Genomic DNA, 25,915 nt, shown 5'->3' on the forward strand with positions numbered 1-25,915 from the left:
CTAACCTTGTTGTCCTTCATATGAATTCTTGGCACTTAACTTTTTCATACATGAGGTTTCATGACCACGGTTTTATTTTATACCTTTGCAGCAAAATACGCTCATATTTTAAGAAATCAGAAACAAAATGAAAGTAAACAACTCTCAAGGCCAACAAATTAGAATAACTGTGAAAGATATATGTGGGATCCTGATACACATGCTGCAATTTGGGACTATTGGACTTTGTGCCCAGCATGCGTCTGGAATTATGGAAATGGAGTTGAACATCTCAGGAGCAAACCAAGTTGAAAAAAACATTTCTAGTACTATACAATAGTGGCATCAATTATTACATTTGTCTAAAATATAGGCTATATAAATGTGGTAGGTAGGTAGGTAGGTAGGTAGGTAGGTAGGTAGGTAGATAGATAGATAGATAGATAGATAGATAGATAGATAGATAGATAGATAGATAGAGAAAGAAAAAGAAAGAAAGAAAGAAAGATAAAAATAAAATAAAATAAAATAAAATAAAATAAAATAAAATAAAATAAAATAAAATAATGGGATGGCTTTAATTTTAGCATTGAATGTAAATCTTGCTGCTCAACACAGAAATAAAGGACTATTCTATTCTAAGCCAATGGACTCCACAAAGCCCAACATTTGTATTGATGAGATCTTGTTTGCCTGTATTCTAGGAAGAATTCTTAATGGAGCTGTGACCAAGATATATTTTCAACATGATTTGATTGTAGAAAAGTCATTTTATGGCTGGTTATTAGAGATACTTATTCACTCTCTTCAAGTGTGTGGACTTCATGACACTCTCTAAAAATTTATGGTCAGACACATTTCATTTCTTGTTCTCCATAAGTGGCAGGATATAAAGAATGGGCTAAAATCATATTTGCCTTTGTGCCTGAAGTGACTGTAGAAACTGTTGTCAGAAGTAATATGAAAAATACATTTTGGTATCTGTTGTGTGATTTCTATAGTTGTAAGAATCGCTAATCCAAGAAAATGTAAATGTGAAAATGTTTAGTAATTAGTAATTTAACTTTGATGGATTACAATTGAATAATAACATTCCTGTGAAATTTTATTGCAGCTGCAAACTATTCAGTGGCTTAAAATAAGAGTTGATTGGCAATACATGAAAGTGTAATAGCTTTCAAGTGCCAGGAGAAAACAATAGTCCACTTCTGCCACCGTGTGCCCAAGATTGGAACAAATGTTGCCTTTTAAAATATCCCCTTGTTACATGAAATTAAGGAAAACAATTTAAAACATCCACAATAGGTATAAAAATAAAACAATAAAATAGCAATTGGAATCTATCAAGCAGGATTCACCATGCAGTCCTCTCCTTCCCCACTACAACTGATTGAACCTACCAACTGAGGAAGGAGCAGAAATACTGCAAAAAGTCTCTCCAATCCCCAACCACATAAGATTATTCAATAAGGTAACCATGGTCAAGAGACCTAAAGCAACAAGGAGAGCATAGTCCCTTCATCCAGGTCCCAATAGTGGTTATCAGGAAGAGCATCCAGTGCCATTTCCATCCCCCACCTGGCCCTGAACCTTGATGGCAAAAGGTCCAGATATTCCGCTTTATTTTGCATACCCGGTAGTTGGTCTGCCATCACCATCTCAACAACCTTTTCCCAAAAGGGAAAGTTAGAGACTGAGGAATAGTTATCAAAGGCCCTTGGATCAAAGAAGGATATCTTCAGGAGGACCACACCACTGCCACTTTCAGGGCTGCTTGAAAACCTGCCTCCCATAGAGAGGCAGTCTCCTGGATCCAGGTCATCACATCACCCCTGACCCCACAAAGGAACCACCACAGCAAGGGTCAAGCCTGCAAGTGGCAGAGGATAACTTGGAGAGCCTCTATCCATTTCTTCAGAATTCACAAGCTAAAAGGGCATATGTCAAGAGCCCAGCCGCCACCAAAGATTCTGTCCATGAACAGTGAAGTCTGTGGCAAATCTGAGCCATTTTGTGGGCAACATGCTGCACAAATGACTCGCTATGCAAACTAGTCACAGTGGCCAGGTGGGGCCAGTAGGAAAAGGGAAATGAACGTAGGTCAGGAAAAAGGGGTCTTTCAATGTTCATTAAGAGTTCCATAACTTTTCCTGAATAATTTACGTATTTATTATGCTAAAATGAATAGGGGGTCCATAGTACAGAAATGTGTTAAATAATCCCTATCTAAATTGGGCAATTTTAGATTTCAATATTGGAACAAGTGCTAAACTAATAAAAATTGCTTCTGAGCTTGCGAAAACTGCCGTTCTCTTAATACTACGTAATCACATTTGTTGTAAGCTTCAGGATAGCTTCCATTTTAATTAGATTAAGTCTTGATTTAAAATTGAGCTCTAATATGTAATAATGATTAATACACTGAAATTTTAAAACACATTATTAAAGCAAAATTAAAAGTTTAATTTTCACTGTTATGACAACTTGCTATATATGGTGTATTTAAATTGCTTCCTCTCCCCTCCCCCACTTTTTCTCTCCCTACAGAGACACTCTTTCAGATAAAATGCCCAAGTCTTATCGTGGGTAATCAAGTCAACCATTCATATCATCACATCCTTTTTACGTCATGGGACCTGATGGAAGTTTCCTAAGTACTGGAGTGCTTCATGTCATTGTATGGGGAAGCTTGGGAGCCATGGCAATGCTTCTGGTATTTAGTTTTCTCATCTTTCTCTGCTCTGGTTGTGACAGGTAAGGACTTAGCCAAAAAAGAAAGAACAGAAATATAATTACTTTGGTAAGCTTAGCCAATAAGTGAAGAGCAAGAAACAATCTATCCTGAGTTCCATTCAGGGATATTGCAATCTCTCTGAGCATCTGTAATGAATCACTGGACAACATAGGCAAGGGAAATGCTACCTAGGGGTTCCTTAACAGGAACATAGAATCCAGCTCATGGGGAAAAAATCAGTACTTTTTCCAACTAACAAATTTTATTTCAACCTCTCAGGATGCTCCATAACAGTCCTCTAAGTGGCCATTTTAAGAAAGCAGGACTTTAACAGCACCATCAAACAAGAAATTGTTGAACATCAAATTTTACATCAAAAGGTTTCAGGCACTTTCAGAAGGTTTCAGCAAACACGATGAGTTTTTAATGCATTACAATTGTTAATTGCTAAGGTACTTGTAACCTGTCTCGCACTTCACATCTGCATAACTAACCTATCTTCCCCCCCCTTCCCTTCCTTCCTTCCTTCCACCCACCTCACCACACTTTAAATCCTACATCATTCTAGCTGCTCTGTGCATCAGATGAAGGAAGCTGCAGCTCACAAAAGCTTTTGGCTGTTAATAAAAATGTCTTAGTCAGAAAGGTGCTGCCAGACTCTTGATTTTTTGCCATTATAGACTAACAAGGCTGTCCTGCTGTAACAGTTCATGGAAGTAATTGTTCTGCCCCACTCTGCCCTGGTCAGGCCCTACTTGGAATTCTGTGTCCAACTCCATGCACCATCGCTCAAAAAACATAGTGACAAACTGGAGCAAGTTCAAAGGAGAGCTACCAAGTCTGTGAAAAGTCTAGAAATATGCATGACTATGCAGATTTGGGAATAACACAAGATAAGAACCTCTCCCACTTGCCAGATAAGTAATAACTTCAACATCTTAAATTGTGTCCAGAAAAAAAAAAAACTGACAGCCACTGAAGATCTTTCATTACTGACATTATGTAAATCTTGTACTTTTCACTAGTTGTAATTTCTAGACATGTTTAAGGGTAGCATCATATAAAGTGTGTTGCTGTACTCATCACAGGATATAACCAAAGTAAGGATAATGATGACCAAATCTGATTGACTCAGGAATGGTCACTGCTGGTGCACTAGTTATAATTGTACAAACTCTGCATAATGGTTTGGCATAATTCTGACAGTTGTAATCCCATTATATCTGGCAGGTGCTAAGCTGAGACAGGCTAGAACAGGCCACGCCTATCTATCTTTACTACTGAAAAGTATCTGTTTCAAATTCTGACTAGCAAATACAGAACTATTCACATCAGAAGACTCATTTCCAGAAACTCATTTTCTGTATTTGAGACTACCTGTATGAAAACATCATAATGGTAATGAGATAAAGTTTTAAATGAGATAGATTCTAGATCTTAAATCTGCAGCATGCTAAATGGTAAGTGCTTCTAATGGTCACAGAATAAGCTGATAGTTGGTTTTGCTGCAGCAGGAAGCTAATATGATCCATATATGCAGCAACATCAGGTGAAAGAATTTTGAAGAGGTTGAAGTAGATATATTACTTGAGGTTTTAGGATGTGACTGACATTTTTTAACACTTTCCCATCTTAACAGTAACCTGAAAGTCAAAACAAGCTATCCCACAAGGAAGAAAAAATATTGCTGTGTTTAATTTTTAGTGGTAGGGATGGAAGTGTTAAAAATACCAGTTCTTCACTTGCAGTCTGAAGTAGTATCCTCTATTTTATCATCTCAAGATGCACCATCATTTCCCATATTACTGTACATTATAAAAATGTCTCCATGTTTAAAAGTCCAGTAACAGCCAATCAGAATGAAACTTTGCAAATCTTGATATATATTTCAGGCTAATTTCATTAGTACTATTAAGAAATAACAGTTATTTAATTATCATTGTATTAAAAATAACTTCATTTCTGGAACTAAATATTGTTCAGTGTTGAAATTTTAAAATTGGCTTAATACTGAAAGTGATATTTTCATTTACAAATGCTTGAAACAAAATTCAGTTTTAATCATTACTTTTAATTTCAATGTAATTGAAAACAGTTCTTATTGATCTCCATTTACTTAAGATCAGCATGCAACATTAATTAATTATATGCCACTATAGTTTGCTGATTAGTTGAACAAACAAAACTTGGTTTGCCTAGATCAGTCCTGCTGGAGCTGAGAGCCAGAATTTCCCAGGGCAAAGATATCAGCAACCGACAATCACCTGTCCTCAAAGCACAAGGCATAAAATCCATTAAGCCTTGAGAAAAGCAGGAAAAATATATAATTAAATCACAGGGACTGTACCTTCATGTTGACAGAGGGTAATTCACTGTGAGAAGTGATTTCATCCTAGCGTGCAGTATAGCTTATTTAGCCATGCCAAGCCAAGTTTGAGCCTAAAGCAGTGTTTCTCAACCTCAACAACTTTAAGCTGTGTGGACTTCAGCTCCCAGAATTCCCCAGCCAGATATGGAATTCTGGGAGTTGAAGTCCACACCACTTAAAGTTGCTGAGGTTGAGAAACACTGGCCTAGAGCTTAATCAAGCTGTGCTCTAACTAATGTTGCATCTTGTCAGTAAGCATGACAAATCTTAAAATAACAGTTTTGCTCTTACCTTTAAGTTCCTTATCCATATAAAATATAAAGAAAACTTTTGTTAAAGAAATTATATTGGTTTTGAGTTAAATATTCCTGAAAAAAGGGGAAAAAAACTTTCCAAAGCTTGTGATTTTCCAGACTTTTTTCCTCTTTGGCACCTCATTGCCTAAAGTTTGAAACGTGAAGCAGTACGTAGCAGTTCCCAAGCTAGAGGGAATAAAAATATATCTCAGCTACCAGTCAAGGCCATCAAGAGACCAGCCAAATATCTCTTCACAGAAAGGCGTGAGGAAAAAGCCTAGAATTTTAATTCTGGACACACGTATGCACACACAGAGAAAAAGATTTTCTAGCAATGCAACAGACAATCAACAGTCAAATTTCAGGCTTCATTCTTGTCTACAATACAGGTTTTAATTTATGTAGTGTCTGAGAGTCTTCTGCCAAGCCATGAGCTTGAAGAACTGTGATTTATTGTTTAATCCTGTTGTGAGCTTGACATGAAAGATATTTCCAAGAGGAGGATAATAAAGAACATATTATAAAAGCTGTCTACTAGGTATATTGTATCTACCAAGCTATGCAAATTCTATTGCTAGACATTACCTGACCATCATACTTCAATAATTTAGCATGTAGTTGCCTGGGATATGATCTTTAGAATATTTGTATAGCAAGTAGTTGCCCAGAAATGTGATTAAACTAAATGTAGTATTTCCTAGAATAGTTGCATAGATGCTGTTGATTATATCAGTGATGACATTTGAAAAGAGATATGTTGGCAGGAAACCTTCAGGGAGCAAATTAGTAACTTCAGATTGCAATCATATTGTGTACAGCATGGACAGAATCGTGGAATTTAAATAGCATAATACATAGCATAATGAGTCACATTTTTAGAAGTAGAGCAATAACTAATGAGCGATTTACCACTAAATTTAGTAAAGAGGTAAGTCAGTCACAATTTTTCTCCAAAACTCAGATATGATGCTGATTATGTTGAATACTGTTATTTTAAAAGCATTGGGGGCATCTTACTTTTCGTGAGTTAATAAAATATTTAAGCACATAGAAAACAGCAAGAGCAATGGATAATTTGAAACAATGTTTAGCATTTTTATTTGGCTGTTATCTTTTCTAAAATCTGATCAAGAATTCCAAAAGACTTTTGGCAAAGATTGTGTAATACGTTTCCACCAAAACTAAAGCAAAACAACACCAAAGATTCTTTGGCAGCAGAGAGATTAATGTGTTCACTTTGACATGTGCTTTCTTAGAAGCTGATTAAAGAAGTGTCCTACTTATAAAATTATATGAGTACTGTTAATATTTTCAGATTGTAGAACTTCCTTTTGGCAGTAGCCAAAAAGCTCAGGTTCAAAACATTAGTTGCTCTGTGTATATCATCTACATCTTCAGAACGAGAAAGTTCACCATTGTCTCATGTTAGAAGAAAATTAATAAAATTTCCTATGAAATTTAAGAAATGGAGATATTTTTGCAGGTGTCAAGCTGGCCTAAAAATTCTAAATCAACAAAAAAACAAAAGATTGGTTTTTGCTCTCAAAGGGTATAGAAGTTTATACTGCCCCAAATAAGTGTAACTGGAGGATGCTTATTTTGGTTTTTAAATTTCTATTCACCATTCAAAACACCAGCCTAAAAAAGAGCGGAAAAGAGCTTCAGCTTGAACTGTATTCTTCTCATGTGGAATACTTGAAAGAACAGCAATACAGAATTGAAAATTGAAATACACTAATAAGCCTATCAGAAACCATAGACTTAGGGCAAAAGTCCTTCCAACCATAGGTATATAGCTGCTGGACTTAGGTGTTTGACTCCTGTATCCATATTTTTAGTCTACAGGATTAAATACCTTAACAGCCTCAATTAGACTAAAATTAGTCATGTTCAGTCCTCTTGAAGACAATGAGACTATTGATGCTTAATTGATCTTAACCAAAAATATAGTTGGAATGGAGTCAGAATTAGCCATAACTTATATAAATGTCATTTGTTGAAACTGATTATGGATATTGTAACAATATAACTAAATCTGATTTGCATTAAAGGGAGAAGAGACCTGAGCAGCAAAATGGGGACCATGAAAATCTGATGAATGTGGTAAAAAAAAAACCCTAATAAAAATAACTATCAAAATGCTTTTGTATAGTTTCAAGTCTGTAATGAAGGAGAAAGGCTGAACTGTAGAACTAGTGCATTATTTAATATGTGTGTGTGTGTGTGTGTACAAGCACATGAGACAGGAATCTGAATGCTAAGAATGCATTTACGTACTCCTTATAAAAATATTGATAAAAGACAGTTGCTTCATTTTATAGATAAAAAACTACCTAGACTACCTACTCAAGCTGAGCACAGGTAGTTATTTTTATCCTGTAGCATACCCACTTATGACGCCAGTTTGTGATTTTCTGATCAAAACATGTATATGTAATAAACAATATAAAATAAGAGTACTGTTGCATACTCTTGATCTAAGGAATTTTCATTAAAACGTTGTCTTCAAAAGTTCAATAGTATGCTTAGTATTTTTAAATGCACTTTTGACTTAATGATCATTCCTCCTCTGTAACCTTTTCAGGCCCAGGAATGCATGTCCTGCTGACTTAAGAGGACTGCCCTTTGTATCAGTTTTTTTTTAAAAAAAACCATGAAAATACATATGCTGAAAACAGATTTTTAAATGATTCTAATTTTGATTTTAATATTTGGTTAGCAGATTTTGATTTTGATATCTGGTCAGAGAGAGACATATATACAAAACTAAAAAAGAAAGAAAGAAAAATCTTGAAATGTTATATAAGAACATTCATTCATTCATTCATTCATCAAATTTATACACCACCCATCTCACTGTATACATCTACACATAAAACTTACAAAAACTGTAAAATCTTAAGAGATACATTTTTTACAAGACTCTTTCTTTGGAATGTACTCAAGAATACTGTTATAGATCGTGGGGGGGGGGGGGGCTTTTCTGAGTCCATTAACATATTAGCGATAGGCTTGCCTGAACACACTGCCATCTTTACCCTTGTACATTGAAGAGTTTCGATGTACAGTATTGCCAAGACTCCTTCCATTCAGCCCAACTCTACAGAAAGGAAAAATAACAGAGAAAAAACCATGAAGCTCTTTTTAGCTCAAGAGTGCTCCCTAGAGTATTTGTTAAGTTCGTACCACTAAGCCTCATTGACTTCAGTGAAGAAACAACTATTACAAAGTGAAAGGGAGACAGAGAGGCTAAATTGCTCTCTGGAAGAATACTGTGCTATTGTTGGTTCCCTCTAAGAAAAGTGATGGGGAGGAAAATATTTGTCAGTAAATATAGCATTCAACTTTAATAGTTATAAGCAAAAACAAATAAGCCACTTGTGACTGCCTTCCAAAAGAAACTGAACTCTGGTGAACGCTGTATCCCTGAAACTTTTCATTGCTCATTGCAGGATACAGGTGCATAGTAATATTAATGATGATGCTTAACGTATCATATTTAACTACAATAGCCTTTAGTTATTTGGATTTGTGGATATGAATTGGTGGTTTACTCTATGATATAACACTAACATCCAGTCAGTTGTATTAAAATATAGTCTAATCAGGAAATGTGACCCTTTTTTCCTATAATAATAGGATAATAGGTAGACTATCTATAATTATAGGAACATTTATAACGATTCAATATAAGTAATAAAATATAAGTTAAAGCCATTATTCTGCTTCTTTGTATGGCTGACCTAAAAACTACACAAACTCAGCCCCAGAGGAATGAATTATATTCCTCATCACAAATGCATTATAACATGAATGGCCTCTGTCACATATGGACTTTATATATCTTCTGTGGGATATATTCTGCTACTCCTATCTGATAATATTGAATAGGAGAGATACACCATACCTATAAGGTGATCAGGATTTTAAATCCCAGTGCCATACCTGGGCTGTTAATTAATCACCTAAGGTCTATGATATTACAAGACCAAGAAAGGAAACCATAAATTTATAGTCATGAAGATTTCACAACAAGAATATATGCACACGAGTGCATACAGTGAAGTTGCTGAGCTCTTAAATCAGGGGTTCCTAAACCTTTTGCAATCACACCTCCCTTTAGTGTAATCTTAATATATACATGTCCCCTAAAATCCAAACATTAAAATGAACACAAATGAACAATGTAAACAATGCAATGAAACTCCAAGGGAGGTACATCTCACCATTTGGGAAACCCTGTCTTAAACACAGATTAGCAGTACAGCATATTCAGTTTAGAAGGCCCTTGCTCTTACATGCTTTCATTTTTTGCCTTAAGTACTGGTTATAGTGAGGATGGCTGACTTTTTCTTTTAGGGAGACAAGAGAAACAGTCCTGAGATTCAGACCATCTAGGGATCTTCCATAGATGTTTGACTTCTTGCAATTCTCACTGCTAGACTCTGATGTTAACATATCATCTACTAACCTATCTACCTACCATCAATCATAAAATGGAAGTTAATAAAATGGATATTCATATCCTGACCAGTTCATTTAAATCCACATTTTGTTTTGCAGCCTTCAGATAAAGAGGCATTTAGTCACTCTGTCACAAGTCTGGCTACAGATCCGATTGCAAGCAGTGAACAGAATGGTGGAGTCAGTAATGGAGATGGTAAGATTATCATTATATGATTTCTCAGCACTTGATGACTCGTCATAAACATGCAAGCTAACACTGAGTTGTGCTTAAAATGATGTAAGATGACAATTCTGATTCCATTTACAGTAGGCATTGTCACAGAACAGCAATAGCTCAGATAAGAGGATAAACGTCATTGTAAGGCAGCCGGCTGGTACAGATCAAGAACAGACCAGGCTCAGGACCTTGGACAGTACTAAATGATTCTTGACTTGAATTCAGTACCGTGGCTAGCAGTCCTGCAGTTCTTAGTAGGAGAACCCTAGCTAATGCAAAAACACAGTTAATGCTTAATGTACCACTAGAAATATTTTTGCTAAAAAAGACTAGTATGGTCATTCCTTTGGAAGCAGTTAGTAGAAAGTAAGGATGTTCTTATTGCTCACCAGAATCTGAACAGAGATGTAGCCACAAATAGGATTCTCCTACAGAGAAGACTTTGGCCTTCTAATCAATTAAATCTTTTTGGCCAGAGGGATGCAAGGCACTCAGAAGATTATAACATTATATGAAAAAATTCAGATGAGAGTAGAGGAAAGCTACAGAAATTGGATCATAGACCCAGTGATTTCACTGGGATACTTCAAGCATGATTAGTCAGGATCCAACCCAGTACTGAGAAAGAAAGGGAGTGTATTTAATAATTATATTGTGATTCTGCATAAGAAAACATGAATGTCTGCAAAATTTAGTTATACATTCCTAGAACTTGAATACATACCGTATGTTTTATGATAAGAATTTCTCTGTTATGGAAATGGTGTTACAATTTGGTTCCAGAATCAGCTAGTAAATTATAATATACAATGCTGTACTCATTTCTAATGAGCAAATGTATACTCTGTGTAGGGAAGAAAATGTATGTGAAGAAATGGAAAACACTCAACTCAGTTTATTCACTTTAACTATATGATTGTAACGGAAAAGTCAATGATTCTTCCTGGTTGACTATGCATTTGAAATTATCTTAACTTTAAAATAAGTTGAAAATCTTTCTTTCTAGAAGCTTAAAGTAAACATAGTGATATGTTTGGCTGAATTTCCTCTGTTAAATTTTAAAGGAAAAGAAGCAATAAAATAAATATCATAGGCTTGTTTATTTTTTTAGAGAATGCAGGACATTGGTAACTCTTTAGCTGCAGGTTGTCTGCTCCAAAGATTTATTTTATTTATTTAGATTTACTGTAAAAACTGTATTCTGGCCTTCCAGTGCATATGCTATCAAATCTAAAGGAAAAATAAAAAGGATAACAATCAGGCAGTAGCTAAAATAAGATTGTGCTGAATGGTTGATGTGGGGCACACAATGGTGGGAGGGATCTTGATCCTCTTGGCCATGCTCTTAGGTTCAATCTTCCTCCTGCATTGGAACAGCTTTTGGTTATTGATAATGTACTAGTTCCTGTTGTTATTATCCATCTTCTTGGCTCCTTTCTCTTAACACTGGCTAGTGAGAGATGGGGTTCTCATAGCTTGAACACTTCCTTGTCAATACACTGAACATGGAGAGGAGGAGGAGGAGGAGGAGGAGGAGGAGGAGGAGGAGGAGGAGGAGGAGGAGGAGGAGGAGGAGGAGGAGGAGGAAAATTAACTCTGTAGCATCACTTTCTTGTTGTGGTAGCTTTGAGATGTGTGATACAGAAGAGCTGCCCAGTCTCCTGACAAGATGAAAACCAAAGGATTAAAAAAAACTAAATCAAGATTATTTTTTTAAAAGGAAGGAGAAAAAATAATTTAAGACAAATGCCCAAAAAATTGCAAGTGGATGAATAGGGCATTTAGCACTGACAAAAACACAGGGTCTCAAATGGAGTGCTATGGGGAGACTAGGCACAGATCAGAGCTCAGGTAGCTTAAGATGGTATGAAACATATAAAATGGAGCTTGCACCAAAGCACTTTCCAATAAAGAAATTCTTTGAAGCTGTTAGCAGACACATTCAGAATATCAGAATCTGTAAAGCAGACTACCATGCTTTAAACCAGATCTCAGAAAGTAAATCCTGAGCTAGGAATCTCACTTTACTTCAGAGAGGAGAGATTTCCCCAGTTTGCTTCTCTAGGTAGCTTCCTAAAACTTTCATCCAGAGTTTTAGTAGAACCTCCTCTTAGCTCTTATTGATACTCTAGAGATTTCAGGGCCATGGTTCTGTACCGTTTCTCACCTCCAACCCAGAGACACTTGGCTCTGTCCTTTCCACAGGCCTCAGGAAGTCCATTCTGTTTCTCTACACTCACTGCTTCCTACTCACACCCTTCATTCAAACATTCATCCTTAATGTCCTCCCCCCTCAAATTCTTGGCTCTGATTCGCATCCTCTCTCCCCTCCAGTCCCAGAGAAAGTTAGCTTCTGCTCTTACCATGCTTTCCTCCTCCTTGAAGAAGTGCTTAGCTCTCTATTTCTCCTGGAAACCAGCTCACCAAAAACATGTGGCTATTTCCCCATTTCCCACATTTTCCAGCAATCTCTCTCATGCAATCTCCCAGGGGGGAAAAAAAATCTTTCTTTTGCTTGGCATAAAGGTTTTAACCAACAAGGGCAGGGCCGAGGGGCTTTCTTTAGCCCTTATCTAGACAAGTCTGGATGTATCTCCCTTGCCCTCTCTTGCTTAGAGATGTTGAATCCATGTCTGGAAATCAGCTATTAATCTTATGATGACAGGAGAGAGTGGAGTTGCGGGGGGAGAGGGTTTACCTGAGTGTATCTGGATTTGCTTGCCCATTCACTGCAAAGATGATAAATAAACTTTAGGTTTCTCAAAAACAAGCTTCTTCCTGAATGAAAAAAAACCCTTCAACAAATGATAAACAACCATTAAAGAGAAAAGGCGTCGTTTCTGTAGAAACTTCACAACAAAGTTGTAGCCACTGAGAAGGCCCTTCCCTCGGTAACCAGGCATTCAACATAGTTGGAGCACAGAGAAGGTTCTTTTCATAAGAACTGAGGGCATCGGCAGCATATAGAGGAAGAGAAAGTCTGTAATGTCTCTTGGTCTTTGCCAGTTTAGCTCTGAATATGACAGGAGCCGAAATGGTAACTAGTGCCAAGGGAGCCACCTTTCTGGAAAGCCAACATTTCATAGTAATAGTTTCTGATGAAAGGAAATTCTCCCTCTTCGCTAAGAGTCCTTTACATTCCCTGCATGAAAGGGGCATCAAGGCAGTGATGCCCCTAAAACTGGACCTCAAGGGCAAAGTCCAGGCCTACCTGCTGAAGGGGATCCCAAATGACTACTGTATTCAGATAGTGGCAAGTAAAGGAAGAAGGAACAGTTCATTCTTGCTTTGTTTGTAGTGATTTTTAGAGCATTTTCTAACATATCTTAGGCCCATTCACTCCTGTGTTGAAAACCCTTCTCTCCAGTGGGCACTATTTGCTCCTCTGCAGGAAACAGGGCTTCTTATGTTTTTATTAAACGCAATAAATAAGATAGATGGTTACATAGTTGATGGTATCAAATGCTGCCAGAAAGTGAAATAGCACCAGCAGGAATGTATTCTCCCCAGGTCCTGACAGGCATCCATCAGAGTGATGAATGCCATTTCTGTCTCATGCCCAGGCCTGAAACCTGACTGGAAACCTAATCGGTTTTCTCTAGAGAACTCTGCAGCTGAAGCCATTAGAAAAGGAAGGTTGGATTTTTATTCAATAGACCTAGATCCAGAGAATTCTTCTTCAAAAGAGAATGCACCAGAACTTGCTTAAAACTAGCCAGGACAACCCCATTCACCAATAAGGCAGCAACAGTTTCATGGATCCACTGGTCTACTCTTGTCTCTTCTGGTCACCCAAAAGAACCAGGAGGGCATGATCAAGCTCACAGATAGTGTCTTATTCCAGAGAACACCCTATGCATCACAATATACAAGCCAAAATCAATCCCAGATAACCATACAAGACACTGCCCCAGTCATGACATCAAATTCTGCCAATGAGGTAGATAGTTCAGCCTCCACCTTCAGGAACTTTTGGAACATGCTGAAGTTACAATGGCTCACAGAAAAAGAGATCCAACTTCAAAGAAACTCCATGTGGACCCAAAAGAAAAAGAATCCAATGGGACAAAAAAAATAAGAAAGTTAACAAACAAACAAACAAAAAACAATATAAACCAAAATAAATTCCATAGTATTTCCAACATGGCAACAAACATGTTCCTTGGGTGCCAATGTTTTTTTTAAAAGAATGCTACAGGTATATTGTGCAATATAGATGTATTGATCTTAAGATCCTGAAATTAATACTTATGTATTTATGCAATTTTCTTCTAGTTCTTTCAGAAGATAGTACAACAACTTCCATCCAGCCTTATGAAGAAGTGCAAACCTCTGTTACAGATCTCTTGGATCAACAAGACAACTTGGGAAGGTCGTTAAAATGTCATCAAAGTAGGGAGCTACCCAGAATTCCTCCAAATAATGGCATAGAAACGATTCTTACCACAAGAACTGTAGAAAATGACCAGAGTCTGGGAATGGAGGGGCCCTATGAAGTGTTGAAAGATAGTTCCTCTCAAGAGAACATAGTAGAAGATTGCTTGTATGAAACTGTGAAGGAAATTAAGGACCTGGGAGCAGCAGCCAACTCAGAGAAATGCAAACCAAAGACCACAGTGATGGCTAATGGAATTTTAGATCATGTTCTTGAGCAGAAGACAGAATCAGCAGAATATGCATCCGTTGACAGAAATAAAAAAAGTTGTCAGAGTGTTAATTCAGAGAGTCCTCTTAGCAGTAATACTCCAGATGTGGAAGATGAAGCTCCACCTCCTGTACCAATAAAACTTCTTGATGAAAATGAGAATGTACAGGATAAAGGAGCCAAAGAAGAGGAAGAAGTAATGGAAAGGCTTAGTGAACCTGACAAGGTATACGTTATTTTGTGTAATCATTATAACAAAGTGCACTTGAGGTTTGTGCATATACTATGGCAAATGCTGTTGTTCATTAGTAAATATATAGTTAATTTTTTGTTGGTATCTTCTTCTGGTGCAAAATCTTAAGATCAAAAACAGCAATATTTGTGTGATCTATGTATAATGTGTGAATGTTCATATGTGCATTCATAAATGAAGGATAATATTCAAATAGCTAGAGGAAGGCACGGAATTGTATGCAATTGGTGACAGTTTCAAGAGTACTGAAACTTACTGCTTCCTAAAATTTTTGGAGACATTTGCATGAATGGTTCTTTTTCTTCAGCATCTACCCAGGAGACACATGCTTGCCAACTGAACATTAATTAGTCTAATTAGTCTATCCCTTGTTTTGAAATGTTCCAGATAATCTGTATTAAGAGCAGAAGGAATTCAAAGTGTTACTGTTGGCCAACATCTAGCCAGCCAATATAACACAAAATGTGGGAGAGAACAGAATCATGGGGTGGAATATAAAGTTACACAGCTGAATGTTGCTCATGTGATATGGTTTCCTTTGCTCTCCTCTCCTCTGCAGACACTCAAAAACCTTCAACATTCGTTCCAGAAAAATAGGATGAATCATACCCTACTGTTCTCATTGTTCATGAAAACTTGCAGTTGGATTTCTCCCCTGGCCTCCAGACTTTTGATCTAATTTTAGATTTAAGTGTATCCACAATTTTAATTTGTAACAAAAACAAAGAACTTTCTCTAGTTCTTCCCCCAAAGACCCAACTGTATATAGCAGCATGAATTTCTATTAAGTATATTACAGATTAAAATATGTAAAATAAATCAGTTTTCATGAGATGCAATCTGTCACATTTTAAATAATATTTAAAACTATTTTGAAAAACTACTTAAAGGAAAACAACAAATGAGGGAGTTACTTATCCCTACAACTCTATCCAGGATTATAGCTCACCAATGATGAACAAATTAGTGTTGTTTTTCTGGCTCAAATCCTAGAATTTTACAATGATGATGATGATGATGATGATGTTTGATGATCAAAACTCATTTGATGTTAAACAACTCAAAGAGTTCATTGGTACTACTCAAGCAATTGGAAAATGTTCATGTCTTGTTCCTATGTTTTCTTCCATCACTCACACAATGAATCTTGACAAAATGATCATAGAACTAATCTATTAACCCCCCCCCCTTTTTTTTCAAATCAGTTGTCCAAAGAGCCCGATTGTTGATGGGTGGATAGGCAGGGAGGAGGACTGAATCTTAGTCTAATTATTCTACATGAATCAAGTGCAGGATAAGTTAAACACATGCACACACAGAGTAGCATTACTTAGCATTATATTTAAAGCATTCATAATTTCTTAGCCACGGTATAAATATAGACTGGGAAATCACAATACTTCTATATGATTTTTAGACATTGATACAAATAAACATATTAGCTGTAAAGTAGATTTTCAGCTCAAGACAAATACCATGTCAGAAAACATAAAAAATGAGAATGTGTGGCAGTATTTCTGCCTACAAGAATTAATCAAGAAGTGACACCTTCAGTCCCTTAAGAGCAGTTTTTGTATAGCTGAAATGTACTGTACTCATGGAATAAAAGTCTTCCTGAAATCGGCTACATAGACTTCTAGTCACCTCTTCGTAAAAATACCACTAAATAAACTGCCCTATACTTTAGAAAAAAACAACTATAGCTGAGTGAAAAATAGTTTTTTGAAGTGATTGAATACATAAATATTATTTTAAGCTTTGAGTTGAGGCTGTGTTAAATTACAGTATTCTAATTTTCAATCCTCACATTATCTTTATGTAATCATGCATGACTATTCTTTCTTCCAAATATAATGCATTTTCATTTAAAAATTAATATCTTACCTTTTGAAGAAAGAGCTCAAGCAGGATAACAACAATAAAAGTTAAAATTATAAAAAACATGATAATAAAAGCACAATTTTTTTTAGAACCTCCAATTTTTTAAAAAAAAAATAAGATGGTAAAACTCTTTACCTAAGGATAAAACTTAATAAAAAGGACTGTGCTGGATCATATCAAATGACTATTAGGGTTAGAAAATCCCTACAAAAACCTCCTCAAGACATGAGCACCACAGTACCACCTTATACACATATTAGTGTTCCCCAGCATAGTTATTCAGAAGCAGTGTATTGGAGGAGGTATCTAGGCATTATTAATATTTGCCATTGACAAACTCATTGACCATGAGTATGCCCAATCCTTTTAAACTCATCCAAAATGTGGACATACCTTATGGCAGCAAATTCTGTATTATAATTGTATGTTAAGAAGTATTTCTTTTTATAACCTGATCTCCCATCATGCAGTTTCATTGGACGACCATAGATTCTAATACTATAAACTAAGGAGAAATTTTTTACCTCTTGGTTGATCTCAAGAAGATTAAGTTCAGTACTGGTTAGTGCTTGGATGGAAGAACACCAGAAGAAGGCTAGGATGGGAAGTGAAATCATCCCTAGAAAACACCCAATTCTAAATTGTTGCCTAGAAGACAAAACATAGTCACCCAGAGCCAAGGCCACCTTAAGGAAGACTTTACTATACATTTTCTTCATGCCATGCTTAATATTGTACACTTCTGTTGTGTTCCACTTACTTAATACTCTTTTTAAGTTAAAAAATCAGAAATAGTGTAAATTTCCTTGCTCCAGTCCCATGCATGCTTATCAATTGCTGCTCATCCAAACTGGAAAAATCCTTTTGGAGTTCTTAACTCTTGCTTTTCCTTAGCTATCCCAGATACCTTGCTTTCACTGATTGACTTGATTTATACTATTGTCTATTTGTTGTTGGGGAACAGGAAAAAAAACTATTCTCAGTATCATTAGAGGTCCCCACATTTCTAGCCTTCTACTTGTTCCTACTCTCTATTTTTTGTTCCTTAATCAGTTGGATATCTTCTCTTATCCTGTACCTGCTAGATTTGCTGAAGAATTTCTGATGTCAGCTTTGTTAAAAGCCTTTTGGAAATCCAGATGATTATCTGTGTGTCACTCCTATTCACCAAATCTGAAAAAAAATAATAATGAGATACTTCTCTTGCACAAGGTTTTTTTTTCTCAGCAAGGCTTGATAATTTTATCCTTAATGATACTTTCTGTTAATATGTTTCAAGGGGTTAAGCTAATTTGCCCTGATGCCTTTTAAAAATCACTGAAAGAAGCCAATGTTAGAGAAATATTTATTACCTGTTTTTGTTAGATCACAGAAGTTTTTCAGTAGGATGTATAACTTAATTTCTCAAACTCTAACCCTAGCCCCCTCAAACCCTAACCCTAGCCCCCTTATATCTTTGGCAGCAAAGGCAGATAAAACAATTCAGCTTCTTTACTAACATTTCGGTATCCTTCACATCCAATGCTCAGTCATAAAATAGCCAGTTTCCTGCTTCTGATATAATTTAAAAAGCATTCAGTGATCTTAATATTGATAGCAATATCTTCCTCCTTCCACTCCTTCCTAGAGTCTTTGTCTCTTCCCTGAATGGAAGGATTCCTATGGTTTGGAAAGGGCAATCAGTTTTTTAGTCTTGCATCTTCTTCCTTAGGAAGGAGCTGTAACTCAGTGGCAGATATGCCAAATGCTTTGCATCTTCCTAGAATGTCTTGGGGTGGTTGGAACAAATTCAGGAAAACCTGTAGAATTGCTGCGAGTCATTGAAAAGATAATGTTGACCAAGATATACCAGTAATCTGAAAGCATAAGACAGCTTGAGTAAGGGGATGGTTCTGCCTACCTTGCAGGAGGTGATGGTATGCCCCTTCCTCAAGAAGCCATTGCTGGACCCAACAGTGCTAGAAACATTTGTCCAGTCTCCAGCCTTCCCTTTCTAGGAAAGTTTGTTGAGAAGGTGGTCAGATTTCAGCTTCAGATGACCCTGGAAGAAGCAGATTATCTGGGCCTTTTCAGTTAGGTTTCAGGTTGGGAATAGAATAGAGATGGCATTGATAGCCCAGCTCAATGACTTCTGGCAGAGCCAGGATAGTGATAGTGCAACTGTCTTGGTTCTTTTTGCTCTCTCACAGCCTTCCTTCATTATATACTTCTGCACTGACTGCAGGGATTAGGAGTGGGAGGCAGGGTGATGTGATAATTCTCCACCTTTCTCCATGGCTAGTTCCAATGAGTACTTACAGAGTGGGAGAGACATTAAACCTGAACCCCCTGATTTGTGTGATGCCACAGGTCTCAACACTCTTCCCTTCCTGCTTAATATTTACATGGAGCTACTGGGTGAAGTCATCTATCAAGATGGGATCAAGTATCATCAATATGCTGAAGATATCCAATTATATATCTTGATCCTGGAATGACCAAGTGATGCTGTCAATGTCTTGTCCCATGCCTGAAGACTGTTGGGCCCTGGATGGAAAAGAACAGGCTTAAACTCAACCCTGATAAGACCAAGTAGCTATGTGTTCCTGGACCTCCCGCTACCATAGATTTTCCATCTTTGATTCTGAATGGGGCATAATTGTGCACATTGGGGCACACTTTGAGTTGCAGCTCTTGCTTGAAGAGCAGGTGGCAGCTGTGGCCAGGGGGGCTTTTGCCCAGATTCATCTGGTATTCTGGTTATGCTCTTTCCCAGACTGGGGATACCTTCTCCCAGTCACTCACACCTTAGTCACCTCATGTGTGACTATTGCAATGCATGCTACATGGAGATGTCACTGAAGTCCACCCAAAAGCTGCAGCTGGTCCAAATGTGGCAGCACAGACAGTTATATGCTTGGTATGCCCATGTAAAACCTCTGCTGCATGAGCAGCCTTGCTTCCAGGTGCAGTTCACGGTGCTGGTTATGACCTACAGTATAAAGCCCTTCATGGCAAAGGACCTTGCTATTTGTGGGATTGCCTTTCTTCCATTGCTTCTGCCTATCCAGTAAGATCTGGCTGAGTGGGCATGCTCCAAGGACCATCTTTAAAACAATGTCATCTGATGAGACGCCCTTTATCACAGTACTTGCCCTCTGGAATAGTATCCCCCAAGAGATTCAAGTTGGCCTGATCATGCTCTCCTTTAAACAGGCCCTGAAGACCTGGCTCTTTCCCCAAACCCTGGATTGGGGAAATAAGTGCCTTCTGTGGGAATATTATTAATGTGCTGGGTCTTTGAGTCTCCACATTATTGCTTTCTTTTTGCTTTTATTGTACTGGGTGTATTTTTAACTTGAATGACACCCAGAGTTGGTGTCATTGTTGGGTCAAGGCTGAGTTGGGCAGCCTTGTAAATCTGATTTATAAATAAACAGATGATACTGTTAAGACAGAGAAGCATGCAATAACTGAAGCATAAAGACATTTGGGAAAGGTCAAAGGTTTATCAATTTCATAAGCATTCACTGTTACAATTTCCTCTAAAAGATCCCACAAACTGGAACCGTGCCTGCCTCCTGTTTCTTTGCAGCCTTCAGCCAGATACGGCCCTTTTTCAAGCTTGGTCTTTCTTTTGCCAGCTTCTCCTCCCACCCCAAATTAACCGTTCCATTCTGTTTCATTTTCAGAGGGTTATCCTCCTGAGAGCCAGCCAACCAAATGGGCAGACAGACTCCTGAGCCCCTTTCCTTACTTTCTTTCTGACATTATATTAGATTGGAAAGAATAAGCAACAGACATAACTGCATTCCAAATATTGGCAATGTGTAATTTTGACTCTTTTTTTTTAATTAATAAACCATGGGTTTATTTGAAGGCCTTTTTATTGTATTTGGGATTTGTTTTTCTTTCTTTCTTTTTTTTCCTATCTACCTCATTTTGAGTACTTACATGTAATTTACCTCAGAGTATAAAGTTCAGACTGTCTTATGTTAAGGTAATCTTATTTCCTGGGCTTTTAATGAACTATTGTGTTATCCAATGATTATATTATGTGGTTGGCTTCACTTTATGTTCTGTTTTATCTCTAATTGTTTTTTCTATTGTTTTACAGTTTTATGTTGTCATTTGGGCTTTGTGAAAAAAATCAGAATAGAAATAAAATTACCAAAAATCATAGCAAAATAAACTGCTGTGAACAATTAAGTATTTTCACAATTCTGAGTTTGGGCTGTCAAGTGAGGCTCAGTAACTGAATAGAACTTGTTCACTTTGTTAGAGCTAAGAAAATACCACTGAAATAATATTAATTATTTAATTCAATAAAAATGCAAAGGAAATTCCTGCAGTCAGTCAGAAATTTGGTTTCAAATGCTGAAATATAGACTTCTGCTGTCTCAGTCACATTTCAGTGAAAATTCAAACATTCAATAGAATTCAGTAGAACAGATATTAGTGCCATTATTGGATCATTTCACCCCCAACAGTTTCTGCCGCATCTGAAAATTCTGCTTAAGGCTGCTTACCTTCAAATTTCAGCTAATGAAAAAGTGACAGAAGAAAGAAAGAAAGAAAGAGAGAGAGAGAGAGAGAGAGAGAGAGAGAGAGAGAAAGAAAGAAAGAAAGAAAGAAAGAAAGAAAAGAAAGAAAGAAAGAAAGGAAGGAAGAAAGAAAGAAAGAAAGAAAGAAAGAAAGAAAGAAAGAAAAGAAAAGAAAGAAAGAAAGAAAGATTGTTTCTTTGTTTCTTTGTTTCTTTGTTTGTGGAAGGCATTATCTTTTAAATAAGGTTTATTTTCTATCTTTTTTCAGAGGCTTAGTTCATTGATTTATAAATCTCGAGAAGATGACCCATCTCTTACAGAAGATGAGGTAAGTTTCTCTTGCATGAAATGTATTCAGGAAAAAAATCCTGATTAAACCACTGTTAAGTGTTCTATGATTAAGAAGGCCTGATAATAGCGGTTCAAATGCAAACTGGATTATGTAATTATTTTTTCTAGATGCCTCCAGTTCAGTTTCCAGTATCAGTTTCAGCCTTTCATACTGGAACTATTTTGTGTCACTAGCTATCATTAGGGGCTTGCTTCTTGGCAATTTAAGAAGTGCCAACACTGATACAGATGTAGGCCCATATAAATATCTGAAAACTGCACACATAGAATTGTACTTGGCCCTTCCTTCTCACTCCATCCCTTCATGTCACATGATAAAAACTGTCAGGGCTCAGAAGAACTTTTGGAATGGAGTATAATATGATAAAAGGATTTGTATCTGAATCAGAAAACATCTTTATTGTGTGAACAAAAATGCCTTCTACATGAAGAAGGGAAGCTATTAAATTCTATTAATTGAACATATTTGAAATAGAATGATCACCATCATCCTTGTAAACATCTTGCTTCAATATATTAGTGATTATATAAATGCATTGCTTTTATAACTGTTTTCCTTCCAAATAAGAGATAAAATATCAATGAAGTACATTGAAACACAATTATAGAGTTCTGAGATGGATTGTTTTAATTATGGTTTGCTAAACAAATCAGCATGGCCAGGTTTTCTCATAGTTTTAAGTTTTAAACCATAGTTAAAAAATAGCATTGATTATGTTCATCTGTCATCTTTGTAATCTAACCAGGGGCTCTTGGTGTTACGTAGATGGACATATTCCGCATATATTGTTTTTAAATGGAGTATTTTACAGAAATGTCCCACTTTCCATCATGGCTTTCGTAGGGCTATTTGGTTCTAATATAGAGTTGGAGTACATATGCTTCAGTCAAGTAATGCTGTTCAGAATAGTCAATAAGTTCTCCAAACCCTCAGCCAGAGCACTGTACATTGGATTGAACTCCATGCTGTGGAACATTTATGTACCCCTTTTCTGAATGTAAGCAACATTTAATATTTACTGACTATTGCTTTTCAACAATATGGTAAACTTAACATGCCTTGCAGTTCTTAGTGGTAAAGACATACAAGCATTGAACTAGGTATGCTTTCCCACTTTGGAGAGCAGTTATATTTCTTTGAGTCCTGTTCATATACCATGATGTCGGCCCAATAGAGATGTTTATTGTACCAAAAACAAGCCATCTGAGCAGAAGTCCCTTCCCTTTTTTCAAATGTCATAATGGAAAACTTGTGTGATTACAGATGAACTGTAAAAATGTGATCTCTCGAGGGGTGCTACATAAACAGTTACCATTCTCATTTTCAGCTTAATAGGCTATGTTTCATAGGACCAAATGTCTTACATTGGAATAGACTACCTGCATTACTATATTATTCATTGAATGTTAAAGCAATACCATGACAAAAATATTTGCTATGTTTAGATGCAATTACTATATTTCCTTCCTTCATAGATTTCAGCAATGTATTCTTCTATAAATAAAACAGGACAACCGTCTAGAGACTTGGAATCAACTTATACCTGTATTCCTGAAATTGTACCTCAGAAGTCACCATCTATTTGCAGTGGCCTCTATGCCAGTGTGAAGGACTTGGAAAGTAATCCAAACCTTACTGATATGCCTCAGTCAACAATACTTCTAAATGGGGACTTGGAACCAGACTATGAAGCAATTCAGACTCTCAGTCGTGAGGAGGAAAGAAATGTGTTGATCTCTAGCAACACTCAAACAGTCCTCTCACAAGAGAATGACTATGAGAGTATTGGTGATTTGCAGCAAAATAAAGATCTCAGTAGGCTTTAACTGGTTCAAATGCAAGACTTTGGAACAGGCTTTTCAGTAAGTCTTTCAAGATGGGTTTACTCCATGAATTATCACTTGCAAACTGAACACACAGTTGGAAATGTAAAATGGCCTCTGTTGCAAAAGCATTTTGCTTGAAATGATGTCAGGTAACATGAAAGCTTAGCCTGGGATGTTTGATCAATGATTCCTGCTTCATATCCATAAAATCACCATACAGGTATGAACTTACCCCAACAAGCAGGAAATGGGCTAGTGCTCCTTTTGAAGAACCAAGATCACATGGATGAAAAAAAAATGAAAAACAAAATCTTTGCTGTTTCATCAATATGTACAGTGATTTTCCTACTCTCGTAGGGTGATAGTTATCACAACAACATACAGATAAATCAGAATCAAAGATTAAGGTACTGGAAAGGCTTCTATAGCAAGAGCCAAGTTGAATAAAGAGTGACATGTTTATCTCTTGCCTACTCAGAGGAGCACATGCTCAGACACATACTCATATCCTAATATATAAAGAGTGATACTGTTAAATAAGGGCCTTTTTAAAGAACCTTTACTTTGAGTTACTTCAATCATTTTATTAAATTATATTTCCAAATTACACATTCAGTTAAATTGTTTTCAAACATAGGCACAGCTTGCCATAAAGAGTATTGTCCCCACCACATATATAGGTACACATAGTGGGCTAATTTGCCTTAATTTATTCAATGCAGACATGGGATGTTGTAAGAGAATGTGCGGGCCTAATTCTCAGGTTCATACTTCAGCTGGATCAATGTCATTTGTGGGAGTTAGGAAGGACAGTCCCTTTCTGAGGAACTAGAGCAGATGTAGTTGAAGAAAGCACGCATATCTTGTTTGCTTCATTGGTGGTTTACAGACTGGCTATATAATTCCTGACTTTTTACAGTTTTTCAATTTTGTAAAACCTATTTTCCTCCAATACAATATTGTGCTATGATTGATTTACATTTAAAACTGATGATACAGTCAGGATACTTAAAAATTATATTTAATACATGTATACTTTCTGCTTTTCCAATACTGGCAAATCACTTTTATTTTTATCTTTAATGTATTTTGCAACCTGCCCAAACAAGCTGCAATGTTTTGCATAGGTTATAGTTCCCTCCCAAACAAGTACTTAATGCTCTTTAAGAAATATCTTTTTATATAAAATTGTAAATAAAAGTTAGACATATTGTAGACTGGGGTTATTTAAGGAAGTGAGGTATTCAGAATACGTGAGTCTAAAACAGACTACAAAGATGAAATTGTTTAATTAAAGTGAAAGTTAATACAAATAAAGGAAAATAATGCAATTATATTTAGTGACCTACAATTTTAGTTATTGTCAGAATCACTCTGGACAACATTTATGCTCACTTGTTCAATTTCAACACACTGTAGCCAACTCAAGATAGCTCTGCCACTGGATCTTTTCTTTTATAGCTAGGCAAGATTTCAGAAGGTTTTAAACCAGCAACCATAGAAACACAAAACAACAGACCTTTCTTGCAGATTCCACAGTATCACCAAAAAAGTGTTGTTTGGTTTTTATAAAGATTAGTGCCAATACTTAGCATGTGACTTTCCTCCAATCCATCGCGCCAAAATGCCATGAGTGAAATTGTACCTTGCCTTCCAGTCTTCTTTAGATCCCCACTCCCTTTCTTCTCCTCAGCTTTGTTCAGCTGATTTGCACAAAAATATCTTGCAGCATTGAAAGATAAAACACATTTATTGCAGCGTAAGATTTTGAATCAGATTGTCACTTTATTCACACTTTGTTGGGCACCACAAGATGTTTAATCTTTTGCTTAAAAGCAACAAATGTGGCTGACCTCTGAAAACTGATCCACACAGTTTCCAAAGGATGTGGCATTTAAAGATTTCCTGCACAGATACTGTAGAACTAAATATTACTTAATGCGAAAGAGAACTGCACGTCTCTGACATTCAGAGATACATGCTGTAAGGAGTTCTATGGGGAATAATGCAACTTTTTGAAAGGAAAAAATAATGCATATTAATCTGCTGAATCTGTTGTGTCTTTATGTTAAATACCTATTAAAGTAGTTGTATGAATATCAATTCCCATAAAATAGTTTGAGTAACTTGTTATCAGAATAACCTGCCATAGAAATTGAGGGTCCACTGACCAAGGGAGCTTGCCCTTTAATTTGTTAGATATATTAATCTGAATTGAGTCTTCATCTTAACAACCACCACGTGGGCATAATTTCATGGTCTCTATCTGGCAGTTGCTGCATATTTGCTGTGATTGGGCAGTTTGCCTCAAGGACTGGGTGGAAAATGCATATAGCGATACCACATTTTTGGTGGTGTATTACAAAGTGAAATC

The 25,915-nt window shown here is 36.6% G+C and overlaps 1 protein-coding gene across 11 annotated transcripts in view; it reads left to right on the forward strand.

The window, feature by feature from the left end:
• PAG1 (phosphoprotein membrane anchor with glycosphingolipid microdomains 1) overlaps nt 1–25,661 on the forward strand; it is a 108,697-nt gene extending 83,036 nt beyond the window's left edge. For 6 of the 11 annotated variants that reach the window (XM_088149176.1, XM_088149173.1, XM_088149174.1 and 3 more), the window contains 6 exons: nt 2,527–2,733; nt 7,429–7,480; nt 9,941–10,037; nt 14,337–14,932; nt 21,632–21,691; nt 23,191–25,661. In XM_088149176.1, the coding sequence (XP_088005302.1) occupies nt 2,609–2,733; nt 7,429–7,480; nt 9,941–10,037; nt 14,337–14,932; nt 21,632–21,691; nt 23,191–23,541 (1,281 nt within the window). In that variant the 5' untranslated portion in view covers nt 2,527–2,608 and the 3' untranslated portion in view covers nt 23,542–25,661. The remainder of the gene's footprint in view (nt 1–2,526; nt 2,734–7,428; nt 7,481–9,940; nt 10,038–14,336; nt 14,933–21,631; nt 21,692–23,190) is intronic. The other 5 variants (XM_088149182.1, XM_088149180.1, XM_088149181.1 and 2 more) reach the window with 1 other exon arrangement.
• The last annotated feature ends 254 nt before the right edge of the window (nt 25,662–25,915 follow it).

Source organism: Python bivittatus, unplaced genomic scaffold (assembly GCF_059951505.1).
Source record: "Python bivittatus isolate LINGU-HERP-01145 unplaced genomic scaffold, Pbiv_v1 ctg000590_np1212, whole genome shotgun sequence".
In the NCBI taxonomy this organism is placed as follows: Eukaryota; Metazoa; Chordata; class Lepidosauria; order Squamata; family Pythonidae; genus Python; species Python bivittatus.